This window comes from Mustela nivalis, assembly GCF_964662115.1.
Source record: "Mustela nivalis genome assembly, chromosome: 18".
Lineage (NCBI taxonomy): Eukaryota > Metazoa > Chordata > Mammalia > Carnivora > Mustelidae > Mustela > Mustela nivalis.
This window is the reverse complement of record NC_139037.1, coordinates 44,404,472-44,419,474: the sequence shown is the minus strand read 5'-3', so window position 1 is coordinate 44,419,474 and position 15,003 is coordinate 44,404,472. Positions and strand designations below refer to the sequence as shown.

The window sequence follows — 15,003 nt, the reverse complement described above, 5'->3', positions numbered from 1 at the left end:
TGCGGCACACACAGGCGTCGGGAGGGGAAGTGCAGCAGCTCCTTCCTGGCCAGCCCGGCCCAGCCCCAGGGTCTTGGGAGGCAAAGGTCAGAGGATGGGGGTGTCAAGCAGACACATGCAGGGTTCTGATGCACAAGAGAACTGCACCAGGCCTGACTCCATCACTAGTTTACTTTGTGACTCAGATTCCTTGACTGTAAAATGGGATCAATTGTGCCCATCTGATGAGGATCCGGTGAGGGTCCACTGAGACGGAGACCACAGGAGCCAAAGGGTTCTGGGTGGAGAGCAGAGCTGGGCAGCTGCTGGAGCCCCCCTCACCTGCAGCTGGGCCAGCATCTCACTAACCACTCTCGCACAGGGCCAGGCCCTGGGAGGGATGCTGGGAAACAGGGCAGAACCTCAAGCAGGAAGACCGAACCCCAACATTGTAATCTAATTCTCCCCAAGCTGGGAGGAAGCAGGGAGGGGAGGAAAGGCACAGTCTGCCAGTGTGCAGGCTCTCACCTTCCACTGAGATGTCCTGGATGGCGAACCTGAGGATGATGGTCCAAATCATTCCCAGGGTCATCTTTGCATTGCCGTCCACAATCTCTGCATGTGGGGAAGGGGGCCGAGAGTGAGATGTTGTTAAAAGTGGAGGGGACTCCTCCTGGCACTGTGCAGAGATGAGCTCTGATTGTCCCATGGGAGCCACCCAGGCCTGTCCGCCACCCACACTGCGAGATGTGGCCTGAATGCCAGGACACACTGTCCCAAAAGCCTTCTTCCATTGCCTGGCACCTGCGGGCCTCTTCCTGTCTGGCCAGCTCCAGCCTGCTCCTCGCTGAGGCTTATCCCAGGCGCGGGGCCGGCATTCCCAACCATCTGCCTGCACCTCCCTCCCGCCTTTGTGGCCACGTCCCCGCTGGTGGGTGCACACTGCACTCCTGTCTGCTGACCATCTGTTATGTCCTTCAACCTGTCCGGCCCATTGTGGTCCCCCGAGCTGGACACACTGTTGCCTCTGTGGCCTGTGCGACCCAACCCCCACAGCAGCCAGGGCACTTGCCTGAAGAGCTATACTGGATTGTGCCGCTCGCCTGCTCACAGCCCCACCACACCTACATGAAGCCCGCGCCCCCCAGTTCTCCTCACGAGCCCTGCAGGACCTGCCCACCCCAGCACACTCTGGCTGGGTCCTTCTGGCAAGCCAGGTTCGTCCTTGCTGGAAGGCCCTCACACCTTCTGTCTGCCCATGAAGTATGCCCCTTGACCCTTCCCTCAGACAGCCATCGTTCCCATCCTATAAGCCTCTGCTGGGACCTCTTCCAGGTGGCTTCCCTGGGCACGGATCTGCAGGCGTCAGCCCGGGGCCTCTCCCCTCGCACACTGACCACCACTTGTAACCACATGTCTGATTTATTTGCTCTCAGCCTGCCTTCGAGAGCACTGCTCTACCTGGGGACCCAGAACCTGCCCTTGTAGAAGTTAAGATGCTGCAGGACGGGGACAGCGGTGACACAGGTGCAGCTGGTAAGCATGTGCTTCCTTAACTAACCGAAACCCAAGACTGTCTCCAACTCCCGGGAGTGAGAGGTAAGGGCCTGCACCACACGCGTCAGCTTCAGGGGCTTAGAGAGCAGTCCTCTCTGCAACACTCAGGGCACCATGTGTCCCGGGCTGGGTCAGAGAAGTGAGGGCGACCAGCCTCACCCCTGAGTCTGCTGGCCAGATGAGCCACAGCAGTCTTCTGAATGCCTCTGCACCCCACCAGCCCCTCAGGATCTCAGCGCAGCAGGTGCAGGGAGAGAACTGACCCGCTGGCCCTCGAGAACAGAAAGCTCTAGGATGGGCTGGATCTGGAGAGGAGGCAGAGCACTCATGCAGAGGAGGGGGCCCAACCTTCCCCAGGAACACACTCAAGGTTGGGGGGGGGGGGGTGGCAAGGTGGTGGGTCGTGAGCCACCATGGAGACACTCCCCACAGCCAAGCCTCAGGCTGAAGGCAGAGGGCAGATCTTTCGGCTTCGGAGTGTCAGCATAAGGAATCGTGCGTGGCCGGCTGGCTGGAGGCAGGGGAAGGATAGGGTCTGTTGGGTCCTTTCCCAGGGCTAAGAAGCCCAGACCCGGAAACCAGGCTGAGTGCTCCCAGCGCAGGGCAAGGGCAGCCCTCCAGTCAGGAAATCTATACTGCGTTCCTCCCAAGTGCCGGGCACACCAGGGCAGGGAGCCGGCCACAGTCTGCAGAGGAGGCCGTGGCTCCCTTACCCGGCTGGCTGCACAAGGAAGCTGGTCCTGGAGGGCTTAGGGAGATCCCGTGAGGGAGGGGAGACAGCTTCTCTCGTGTCACTTGCTCCACAGCTACTTCTCGGACCCAAAGCTGTGCACCGAGGAACCTATGTTTCCATTGCAGCCTGGACTGTGTGGCGGGTAGGGCGATGGGGGCGGGGTGGATGCCAGGCTCTCAGGTACTCTGGAGCCCTCAGGGCCCCTCCTGCGGGCTGCCTTTCAGCTTTGCCCCAGGCCCAGCGGTCACAGGGACTGAGAGTGAACCAAGCTGGGCACGAACAGACAGCATTTTTAGATGAAGTTTTTCTTCAAATGAAAATTGGTGAGTGCCACCAGGTCTGTCCTCTCAGCCCTTCTGTATTTACAGGCTAGCATTTGAGCAAAATACATGCAGCTGTGAGAAGCAGAAGGCTGGCATGGAGCCAGGGGGAAAGATCCATGTAAGGACAGAAAATCAGAGAGCCCAACTGATTTGGGGGGTTTTGATTTTTTTTTTTTTTAAACAAACACCAACCACCTCAACCATGGCATGTGACGCCTGGCACCCCTCCCGGAGAGGTCCCAGACGGGGGCAGAGCCTTGGAACTCAGCACACACACTCTGGCCTAGAGTCTTGGCCAAACTTTCAGAGCCCTGTCATTAAAGGCAATTAGTTTTCTTTGTTTTTCTAAAAGCTGGGACAACATGGATGTCAGGGTGTAGGAAATCCTGCTCTAATGAGCGGAACTGTGAGCGGGAGCTGATGGGGACCTTCTGGGCTCTATCTGGCCTCGCCTCGTCTCCAAAAGGGCCTGTGAGTTCAAGACAAGCTAGCTGCGGGAGGGAGAGCATGTCGTTAGTGACCTCTGGACTTGCACCCCAGCCCAGAGCCCCAACACTGGGCCTCAAATGCCCTTCTCTTCTCTGCATTCCCTCCTATCCACAGATACCAGGCAGGGCCAAAGGACAAAGGTGCTCCAGAGACACAGACAGATGCCAGGTCACATGTCTGTCAGTGTCTCTCAGGCCCAGCATAAGGAGGGTAAGTGAGGGTATCCAGGGTCCAAGTCAAAGCCACTCCTCCCCTGCAGCAGGGGCCTGCCCTACATGCCCGAGGACACCAGATTCCTGAGTCCCGGATGGATTGTTCTGCAGGTGAAGGGGGTGGGGGAAGTCGTGGGCTCAGTGATCCCACTGAGAGGGCAGGTACTGTGGTCACTGCTGGATATATTACTGGGGCTTTACACACCCCAAGTGCTCTGTCACCCACCCAAGTCTGTTCAGAACAGAGAGCTCCAGCCTCAGAGCCTATGGGCCAAGAACCGACCTGCCCCCACCAAGCTCACCTTCTGCCCCGATGGAGACCAGCTTGACCCCTTTGCTGGCGATGAAGTCCAGGGCTTTGTTCACATTGTTGATTTTGTGCACTCTCATCTTGCCCCGCTCTGGCTTAGGTAACCGCTCTCCTGAGAGCCACACACCGAGAGAGGGGAGAGAAAGGGAAGCTTTAGTGACCCCACTACTCTCCAGAGCCTGCCGTCAAGGTGCTCTGCCCCCTCCCCGCTCCATCCCAGGCCAGCGCCCGGACATGCTGCCATCACTCAGGCCTCATGATCCTCCTAGCACGCATGGGACAGCCTGGGTAGTCTGTGTCCCTAGGACCTCTAACAGCACACCTGTTCCAGGTCTGGGTTGTCCTGGGGTGGAAAGGAAACTCACCTGAAATGACCTCCAGAAGGAGCATGAGCTTGAGCCCGTCTCGAAAGTCCTCGTCAATGTTCTCGATCTGCGTGCCAGCCTTCCGCAAGTGGGAGTTGCACCAGGCTGTGAACGTCTAGGGAGCCAAGACAGAGAGGCATAGAGGGTCTGTGAGGGTGTTGGGGCTTTCTAGCAAAAGGACTAGGCCACAGCCCTGACATGGGACCACAGTGGTCACCATATGAAGACCACAATGCGGGCTTCATATGCACTATTTCTGTGTCTTTAAGTGACCTGGACAAGTTGATCTGTGGAAACTGAGGCTCGGGGTAGTTAACAGACCCGCTGTGTTATCAGCCAGGGAGTAAGTGGCAGATTCTCTGAGCCCCATGCAAGCCTCATTTGTTTCCCTGCAAGCCAGACACCCTCTGTTCCCTAGGAACATTCCACTTCTCACCTTCCAAACCTCAAGGGGGCTTAACGAAGCTGGAAGTCAAGAGGGAGGCAGGCAGCCACTGCCCACCTGGGTTAGGCAGCTGTCTCTTAAGAAGTTTCTGTGAAACACAGGGCATGTGGATGCTGAAGGTGACAGGACGCTTTCAGACAGAGAGGGTCACAAACAAGAAACCCAAATCCCCAACACAGTATCTCCCACAGGGCCCCCGTCACTCAGCCCGCCACCAGACATCAGCCCCCAGAAAGCACGTCACAGCATTTAAAGATGGACATGTCCAGACACCTTCTGGGGCAACTGAGCCTCCCACAACAGGGTCTGGGAACAATGCCACGCTTCTGTTTCTCACGGAGCCCCCGTGCCCCGCCCTGCCCCCTCCATTTGCACAGGCCAGGGTAGAGGTGGGCAGAGGGCCAGGAGCGCACAGAGCACACTCCAGGCCCAGGCCCAGGCCCAGGCAGAGGCCATGTTGGGGGCCAGGGGCTTCCAGGGAACCTCTGGCGGAGCACCATGTGTTTTGACAACTGTCACCACTCCTGCTCATTTAGAGACTCCACACAAAGGCCCCTCCCAAAGAAGCCATCTAATTAACATGCTGCACCACAGTGAGGATGGGCACAGAGTTTCCTTCCAAACCCATACTAGAACGGTTGGTGACTGTGGGTGGGCTAGGGCCCCCGAGCCCACCCTGTGTGGAGTTGTCCCTTCAGCTAAGGGTGCCCGGGCCTTGCTTCTCTCTCTCCTGAGCAGGCAGATCCCCCCATGAATCAGCCTGATGTGCAGCTCCTTGGGGACACCCACAGCGACTTGCTTGGCCCAACCTGATTCTGACTCGGATGGTGCCCTCCTCTGTGCAGGCCTCATCACGGCACCTTTCTCTCTGGGCTCTCACTCCAGTTCTGTCCTCTGCCTTCCTACATACTCAAGCTCCGGCCACCAAGCAGGTGCTGAGAACACATGAATGAGAACACAACTCTCAATTCAGACAAATGAGGGCTAGGCTACTGCTTCCGCTGCCCAAGTGGACACACCATCCGACCTCCGCAACGCGTGCCTCCCCATCCATAACATGGCAATGAGGATGGCACGCAAGTAATGGTCAGTATGAGGGTCTGCGGTGGTGATGCCCAGAGAGCACATGGCAGGTGCTCAATAAACAGCAGGTCCTTGGTCATCGAGGGGCGTCCCCACATCTCCTTTCCTGAAATCCAGCCACCTCTTCCACTGAGTGCCTCCTCCGTCCCCGTCTGTCCTGGCTGCCACACAGCCCTTGGCAGCTCTCAGCCATGTTCTCCAGTCATTCTGAGTCCTACTGGATGCTGCCTGCACGTGTGCGAGCTCTGAGGGGGGCAGGAGGCACGTCTCATATCCCATGTGCCATTATAATGCCTAAGCCATGCATGGCCGTGGTGGTGGCAGCAGGCTAGGCTGAAGCAGGAGGAGATGGGGAATGCCTGTCTTCTGCTTGTGCATGTTCCAAAAGATTCTGGTGAGTGGCAAAGCGACCAATCTCGTCCCGAGGCTAAGGACCTAAGAGGGTGATTCCCAGAGGCTGACCCCCCTCCAAGGCTGTGGTGCTGCCAGGGCCAACATCTAGGCCCCTGGTCTGCAGGCAGGGCCAGGAAGGCATCTAAACGGCAGCCATCATCAACCTGGTCTGCCTGGGTTACACCCATGCACTCTCAAAGGGCACAGGTCTAGGTTCAAATGCCAGCTCCCTAACTTACTTACACCTGTTTCCTTCCCTGTCGGATGGACTTATCAGAACCTACCTCATGCAGTTGCTGTGGGATTAAATGAGGGAGATGCTTTAAAGCCCCCAATACGGTGCCTGGCATAAGGTGAACTGGCTACTTCCCTCTCTGCATAGGCCTTCCCCTCTGTCCCAGGGTCTGGAGTAGAAATGGAAGCACAGGAGGCCCTCCTCTCTGGAGGCTGTGGGCAAATCTCGCCTCTCAGGTTCAGGCTATTCATCCTCATGAGGTCACTGCACGAACCGCCCTCCCAACGGGCCCCGCAGCCTGTGCCCAGCTCCTCTGGGGAAACACACAAGAGCTCTGGGGCTTGGGGCTCGCACAGACCCGGGCCAAAATCTTGCCTCTGCCAGTGAGGCAAGCTGCCAGCAGGCGAACCCTGGGCGGGCGGTGAGCCTCAGATTCTTCCATGGTGAAACAGGTACAGTGACCTCGCCTCTTAAAAGAAGATTAAACAAAATAATTCAAGTAAATCACTTAGGACCGGGCCTGGCACAGATGAAGTAAGCACTCAGTGTTACACATATGTCAAAGAAAGATCTTCAAATAAATGGTAACTAGGCACCGTGCGCTTCTGTCTCCCTAGCTGCAAGCAAGCACAATCCTAAGCAGAACAGAGCAGGTGCCGGGAGAATCTGTGCTTGCCCGTCCAGGTGGCGAGAAGGAAGGACTCGCTCCCCGACGTGCCGCAGACAGAACAGAATTCCCGCCCGCAGGTCTCCCACCCTCCCTCTCCATGCCCTGCTTGGCTCTATTTGCTCCTAGAAGACAAGGGGCACGTACTGACACCAGAGAGGCTCATGGACGGAGACAACAGGACCTCAGAAGGCCATCCGGAGGGAACAAGTCCACCCCAAACGGCCACCTCTTCACACACTGACCGTTGAGTAGGAGCTGGAATTCGGATGGGACATTAAAAATTCAGGTTTTTTTCCTAGCTGGTTATGAGAATAACTCTCTACTTATACACTTCCTCTCCCTACCCAGTTTAGACTAAGATGTGTGGGGTAGATAGTGTTGGGGGGGCGGTTTCAATAGATAGAGGCCTTGGACGCCCACCACACCGCCCTCTGCAATGCACGGTTCTCAGAGCAGGGGCCTCAGAGCCCAACTGCTGACAGGTCCAAACGCCCTGCGATGCTCCAGGCCCATGGGGCTGGAACACGCCCGTTCTCTCGACAACCATTTGCTGGGAGTCAACCCTGGGCCAGGTCCTGGGCTGAATACCCAGGCGTGAGCAACCACGGACACAGCCTGCAAACTCACGGGGCGCCTGTTCCTAAGAGGGACAGGGTCTCGTGAATCAAGCAGCGACTCAACTACAGAAGCAACACCAGCAGGGTAAGTGGTGAGAGTTACAATGGGAACGGACACTTCCAACGAGCTCACGATGTACTGGGCACCGTGTCATGTACTAACTTCTCTCATCTTCACAACTACCTGTGGGATAGCTGCCACCATTGCCCCATTTTACAGATGAGGAAATCGAGGGTCTGGGAGGTATCATGACTTAATCACCGATAGTCATGTACCTAGAAAGTTACTGAGCTGGGCCAGGTGCTCTGAGCTTCAGAGGTCCCACTCTGAGGTGTCAGGCCTGTGCCCTCTCCCCGCTGCCCCCAGAAAGGGAGCTAAAGAGTGTTCAACATCCTAGCTCCTGATCTAGTGGTAGGAAGAGACACAGGGAAGTGTGCTTAAGGAGGTGATTCTCGACTCTGATACACCTGAGAAAGAGCTAAGACAAAAATAAGGAAGGAATCTTTTCCAGATAATACAAACAGCATGTGCAAAGGCCCTCCGGCAGGTTTGAGGGCAAAGAAGGGAGTGAGGCAGAGCACGCTGGGCCAGGAGGCCAGCAGGGGCTACTCACAGGGCCTGGGGAAGGTCACAATGGCACCAGCTGTGTGAGGGCAGAGCTGAAGGGGGCGAGGGTCGATGCATGAGGACCAAGAAGAAGAGAGTAAAGAGCCTCTGAGAGAGACTTACAGGAGGAAGGCGGAGGAGTCATGGAGGCGGATGGAGATACCAACTGTCATGACTGAGAAAGGCAAGCTCAAGGCTTCCATTTTGTTGGGGAGTGGGGGTGTCCAGAGCTACCGGCAGGCACTCTGTGGGAGGAAGAAAACGCAAAAGACAACGAGCTCAGCTAGGTTTTACTATTAAGGCCATTTTCAGGGTAAGCACGGACTCTGAACAGCGTCCATGACCCTGTCCACTCAATGCCTTCTCCTGGTCAACAAATCCCACCTTGGAACCCCTACTGGGCTCTGGGCAGGGGAGAAGCAAAGCAGACAGTTTACATTCTGGTGGAGGGGGGTGGGCACTTTAACACAAATTATGCAAGAACTGCTAATTACTAGTTCTCACTATTTCTATGGCGTTAACTCTTTAAAATCTCCAACCTCATGATCATGTAAATTATCATCTCCAGTTTACAGATAAGGAAACTGAGGCAGGCAGAGGCGCAGTGACCTGCCTGAAGTCACAGAGCTTGTCCACACAAACTCAGGGCAGACCCTCACCCACAAAGTCTGAGTGGGATGCTTGGTACCGACCGGCAAAGCAGAGCCAACAGAATGGGGTCAAGAAGGCGCCCCGCCCCAGCCCCGCCTCTGAGCTAGAGGGGAACTCAGAGAGTGAGGCAGGCAGAGCTATGTCTCCACAAGCTTGCCTGCTTCCCAAAGGGCCGCCTGGACCCAGAACAAGGCAGGTGAAACAACGCTGGGGCTGGCCCTGTTGCTCCCCGCCTGTCCTTGCCATTCTGAGAAGGGAACCTGCGCCCAGCCCTTGACCTATCTAGGGAGGAAGGAAGGATGTGGACTTGTCTGTCTTTGAGAGCCCATGTGAAAAAAACCACAGAGAAGAGGCTTAGAACTTGCCTCTGCACACTGGCAGCCTGTTCAAGATTCTTCTCGGGTTGTTAAAATAGCACAGGGTGCAAGTGGGAGAGAGGAAGGGGTGGAAGGAGAGAAAGCCGGGCCTGTTGGTTCCTCTGGGATCCAGTCACCACTCCCAGGGCTGTGGTGCACCAGGGAAGGCAGGCGGGCTTCAGAGGGGCCCCTGGGCTGTTTCTGCTTTGTCACTCCGTGTGTGGGGGCAAGGGGGAGAGAGGAGGGCTAGCATGCAGGCCATAAAGTCCTTCCTGTGTCACAAGGACCCCTCCCAGTGGCCAGGATGTGGGGCGGCTGGGTGAATGAATGATGGATATTGTTCGTGAGATGACCTAAGCAGCCAGGAATGTGGCAGTGGGGGGGGGGGTGGTGCTTTAATGAGCCATTCATTGATGACTCCCTCCCCCAACCCAAAGAGGTAAACCCTCTCTACTCTGGGGTAGTCAGTGAATAAGAACCAAACATGAAAACACAGGGCAACCAAGTGGTGTTCCAGTGGGCACAGTGATGGTGAGTGCAAGAAAGGGTCCTGGTAGGATGCTGCCGCCCCAGCTGGAAAAACTTCCCTTCCCTCTTTTTCTCAACGACTTCCTGTTACAAAACGTGGCCATGGCACTGAAGGGGGTGGTGTGGAGGAAGCTGGAATTCCACTAAACCCAAAATAAAGAGAAGCCTCTTGCAAAGTCAGTCTGGGCCTAGAAACAGGCTCAGCCAAGTCCCTTGGCTGGGGCAAGCACGATGACTTGATTATGGGCCCTGGTTAGGAGGTCTGCCGGACCAGCGTGGAAAGCTGCGTGTTCCTACTTACTCACAGCAGCTCACATGTGGATTCCACTGACTCCACACCTCACAGAATTTTAGGGCTAACTCTGCTGCTTCATGCTGCACCCACTGCCTTCCACTGTGGACCCTCCCCACCCCATTAGTAGGACATCGCAGGCCAAGAGCCTGACCCCCAAGGACCAGATGCATCTTTTCCCCAGGCCCAGGCCTAACCCGAGTGGGTCACACCAAACTCCCCCAGGGTACACGGAGGCAAGACAGGGCTCCCCGTGGTGCTGGGAGTTTTCAAACCTCGTCTCTGCAATACCGTGTTGGGTCTGCTGCTCCGCTGGGGCACCGGCTGCCTTGAGGGAGAGGGCGCCGTCCCACCTCCTGAACTCCCACCTTGCCTGCTGTGGCCTCTGATGCTGCCCATGGTTCCTGCTTCCACGGGTCCTCGGGAAGGGTGTCTGGGGCTTGGACACAAGGGAGGGACAGCTATTTATCCCAAAGACAGGCATCCACCGTTCTTATCGCCCATCTGCCTGGCTACTGCCACGTTCCAGACGAGCCCTGGCCCCAATGGGGCATCTTTTCAGGTCCTGAAAGCAGAAACTGCTCCCCTGACCCCCGGGTTCCATCACCAACTATAAAAGCCCTTTCAGGCCCCGCCGGCTCAGCCTACTGGAATCTGGTCGCCAGTGGCCCAGGCGAAAGGGCGATCACCCCAGCAACAGCCTCAGGGACCATCCAGGGAGTCTGTGAGCCTCTGGAACAGTTCTGGGATTGTACGTGTGAGCAGTGTTCTGAAGACCCATTGCCTTTAGCAGAGCCGAAGGGGAGAGAAACTAGGGAGCAGGCTGAGAACAGAGAACGAATTGGCTGCCAGGTCACGGATGCAGCCCCACCAGCACGGGAAATCGAGGCGGGCAGTTCGCAGCATGGGGGACACAATGAGCTGCCCACCCAGAACCCAACTGCACAGCTAGCCAAGGGCAGAGTGGGCCTGCTGCATGTCCTGCCCCATGACGACATAACCTAATTTGAAAGCAATTACAGGGAAATATGGAATGCTTCTTATGTCCTGGCCTGACGTTGCCTTATTCGGAGTTTTCTCAGCCTACATGAAAAAGCTCTGACTTTCCAGCTAGAGAAGAGGTATAAATACTGGAGAACAGAGCTGTGAGCATTCCAAAGGTCCTGCGTGTCCACGCAGAGACCAGCTCTCCCCCATGCCCCCTCCCCGGGAGCCACTGTTATCGCCTTGGCCAGTACCCCCCGGGGAAGCACATTCATTGCTGCAAGACACTGACTTTGCAGTATCGTACCCACCTCGTGAGCGCTGGTCTCTAACTTTCCTGTCACTCCTCACAGGGCTGGCTATCTCTCATCATTCAGGACTTCCCTCAGATGACATCACCCCAGGTCTTCTCTGACCTTGACATCTGCATCTTGCAGTCACTTTACTGTTATGTCGTTTTCGTTGTATTTGCTACTCTCAGAAGTGATGTCGCCCATCCATAACCAGACCACCTCCCAAGTATACTGCCGTCTCCACGAGTCTGGTCTGCTGCAGGACTCCACGGCCTTGCACAGCTGGAGCTCAGTAAAGCTGGGGGCTTCTCATGACCAGTCGCTTATGACTTCATGGTTTCTGATCTCATTTTATACTGGTGAGAGTCCCGAGTTAGGGATAAAACCGCTTACTTTCAAAAGTTCACAGAAATAAATCCCAGAGCTGTAGACACTCCTAAAGCCAGCCAGGGAAGACACTGCTCTTGGCTTGCTGCTCTGATGGAAGGGGACAGGAGCCCTCGGGAGCTCCCCTGGTGCACTCAGGCCATCAGGGCTCCTGGGCTCCCGTGTGTGCAAGGGTGGGGCCTGGATGGTGGGGTGGGGGGCAGTGGACGGAGAGGACAAAGTGACACAGTGGGGAGCAGGGGCTCTCGAATCTCACGCCTGGCTTCAAATGCTCACCTCGCCACTTACTGTGTGTGTGTGGCCTGAGAAAACAAGTGTCACCTCTCCCAGCTTCCACTTCCTTCTTTGTAAAATGAGGATAACAGGCATGGTGTGAGTGTTCAACAGGGCGATGCCCACACAGCCTGTGGAGAGTGAGCGATCTGGGCTGTTCTATTCATTACTGCAGCATCAGCACCGCAGCTGGGGAAGCCAGTCACCCCACCCAGGATCCACCACACTGCTGGCCATACTCCGGGGGCTGACACAATGCGATCTCCCCCAAACTCCACTTGCCTTTACCTCACCACCAAATGAGTAAAGAAACATAAGGACCAGACCCGCTTCTTCTGCCAGAGACCCTTTAAGCCCAGAGGTCCTGGATCCTGCCTGTACATTAGAATTACCCTTGAGCTCTTCTGGTTTTTCCTTTCAATTTTTAAGACAATAAATACTGTTTTTCGCCACTAAGCTTTGAGGCAACTTGCTACGCAGCAGTAGAGGCCCTAATGCAACATGGAGGCAGATATGCTGGATCGCGGGCGGGCATGTGTTTTTTGAGTCAGGTGCAGGTTGGAGAATCCATTCTTTTTTGTTGTTATAATTCACATACCATAGAACTCACCCTTTTAAAGCATAAAAATTGGTGAGTTTTAGTTTATTCATGAGGCTGGACAGTTATCACTGCTATCTAACCCCAGAACACTTTCATCCTGATGAGCGCCCTCCCCACCCCCGCTCCTGGCAACCACTAGTCTACTGTCCCTGTGCATTTGCCTTTCCAGGGACATTTCCCATCAATAGAATCATACAGTATGTGGCTTCGGTCTGGCTTCTTTCACTCAGGGTGTGCTCAAGGTTCGCCTGCATGGCGGCAGGTGCGCTACGTTACTTCCCAAGTACTCTTACAGCACATGCATGTAGCATGTTTTGTTTATTCATTCCTTTGCAAGCCGATGGACATCTGGCGCATTCCCACCTGTGCTATGGTGAATGAGGCTGCTACGGACATTCATGTCCAAGTTTTTGGGTAGATGTGTGTTTCCAGTTCCCCTAGAGGTGTAAGTGCTGGTGCATACGGCAACTCTCTGTTCAATCATCGGAAGAACTACCAGACCGTCTTCCAAAGAGGCTTCACCACTTTACGTTCCCATCAGCCACACAGGAGGGCTCCGACTTCTCCAGGTCCTGGCCAACACTCACTATTGGGACTTTTCTGATTACAGTCATCCTGGAGGTTGAGAGGCCCGGTGTCTCACTGTGGTTTTGACCTGCATTTCCCTCATGACTGATGATACTGGGCATCTTTTTGTCCACTTATTGACTATTTGTAGTAACCTCTTCAGAAAATGTTTCTAGTTCTTCGCCCATTTTTTAAATGGTTGTCTTTTCACTGTTGGTGCTATAGGAATTCTTTATATAGTCTGGACACTAGACCCTTATCAGATACATGATTTGCAAATATTCTCTCCCATTCTCAGGGCTGTCTTTTCACTTTCACTTTCTGAACTATTCTTTGACGCAAAAAAAAACCAAAACAAAAAAACCACTTTTTAATTTTCCTAAGTCTAAGATAACTATTTTTCTTCGGTTGAGTGTGTTTGGTGTCCTAATAAACCAATGCCTAATCCAAAGTCACGAAGCCTTACACCAATGTTTTCTTACAAGTTTTACACTCTTAGTTCTTACTTTTAGGTCTTAGATCCAGTTGGGAGTTATTTCGTATATGGTGTGAGGGAGGGGTGCAATTCCATTATTTGCATGTGCATATCCAATCTTCTCAGCACTTTTTAGTGGAATGACATCTCTTTCCATGTTGATAGGTCTTTTGCCCTTGCTGGAAATCAAGTCACAATAAATATATGGGACCTGGGAGTTTCATAAAAATGCCTGAACTTCACCCTGGGTCAGATGTATCAGTTCCTGTAGATGGGTCCTAAAGAGTGAAACTAAGGAAGCTTACCAAGTAAGTGTAACATGTTGCCAGGTTGAGAACCACCACACTAGCTCCTTTACTCTACAAGTGAGGAAACTGAGGCCCACAGAGAACTACGGAACCCCCCACATCTGTCAGACTGAACATGACCCTGGGGCTAAAAGAAACCCCCCAGAGAAGTGGGGTAGGCAGCCCAGGGTAGGGAGGTCCCCCAATCTGAGCTTGTCTGTTCTTAAATGGACCTTTTCCGGAGTTATCCCCCACACACGGAAAACCTACCAACCAACCAACCAACCCAAAGCTACTGAGATTACACACAAAAAAATGGGTCCTCCCCAAGGGAGAAGAGGCTGCCCTCCTCACACAGAATGCACAGGGAGATAAGGGTCTGAACTAAAGGCAGGTGGGGCCCACAGGGTAGAGGTAGAAGGCAGCACTCAGCTCTCAAAAGAAAGCTTTTCAGCAGGAAAAGGAGATGGGTGAGGCCTACCTGGAATGGCTACCTTTAAAAGAAAAAACTTCCACTCCCAAAAGGCTGTTTTTAAATTAGGGCAGCAGCAGAGACTGGGGACATGCCCTCCGCCTCCTCTGGCCCAATCTGGCATTTTGCTGTGAAACGATCAGGCACAGAGGCCCTTCACCTGGAGAGCAGGGAGTCTGAGCTACAAAAACCCCATTTACTTTCAATGGCTTACAGCTCAGCTCAGGTTTCGGAGTAGGAAGGGAGATTAAAGATTGTCTGGTTTAAACTTTGATCTTTCAAAAAGATAGCCAAGTGAGCCAATTCTGGCCCTGAGACTATGTGGCTTGGAATCCTAACAGGTGCCTAAGAAAATCAGCCTGTCGTCTACGGCCATACCACCCTGAACGCGCCCGATCTCGTCTGATCTCGGAAGCTAAGCAGGGTCGGGCCTGGTTAGTACTTGGATGGGAGAAAATCAGCCTGTCGATTTTACATTTCAGCATGAACAAATCTGCCCACAGACTTGCTTTCTAAATAACAGGCAGTTGGTATTTGGGGAGACAGAGTCAGAGAGGGAACTGAGAAGACTCCAGTCTACTGCTGCTCTCAGCCAGCAAAGCCCATCCCAGAAACACCCCAGCAGAAAGGAGAAGGGAAAAGGCAGGGGTATCTGGAGGCAGGGCAAACACCACCATTTTGCCGTCTGTTCACCGACTAGCAGACAGCCTGCTTCCTGCTGGAACTGACATGGTCACAAACTGGGGTGGTAGGAAGGCATTTATGCTGGGCCTACGAGTGATTTCTAACTGGTGTAGGTTTTGCTTTTGACAACTGAAA

The 15,003-nt window shown here is 54.5% G+C and overlaps 1 protein-coding gene across 7 annotated transcripts in view; it reads right to left on the bottom strand.

The window, feature by feature from the left end:
- ACTN4 (actinin alpha 4) overlaps positions 1 to 15,003 on the bottom strand; it is a 69,557-nt gene that overhangs the window by 22,078 nt on the left and 32,476 nt on the right. For all 7 annotated transcript variants that reach the window (XM_082709116.1, XM_082709121.1, XM_082709118.1 and 4 more), the window contains exons 2-4: positions 3,969 to 4,083; positions 3,596 to 3,715; positions 508 to 594 (exon numbers count right to left, since the gene is read on the bottom strand). In XM_082709116.1, the coding sequence (XP_082565242.1) occupies positions 508 to 594; positions 3,596 to 3,715; positions 3,969 to 4,083 (322 nt within the window). The remainder of the gene's footprint in view (positions 1 to 507; positions 595 to 3,595; positions 3,716 to 3,968; positions 4,084 to 15,003) is intronic.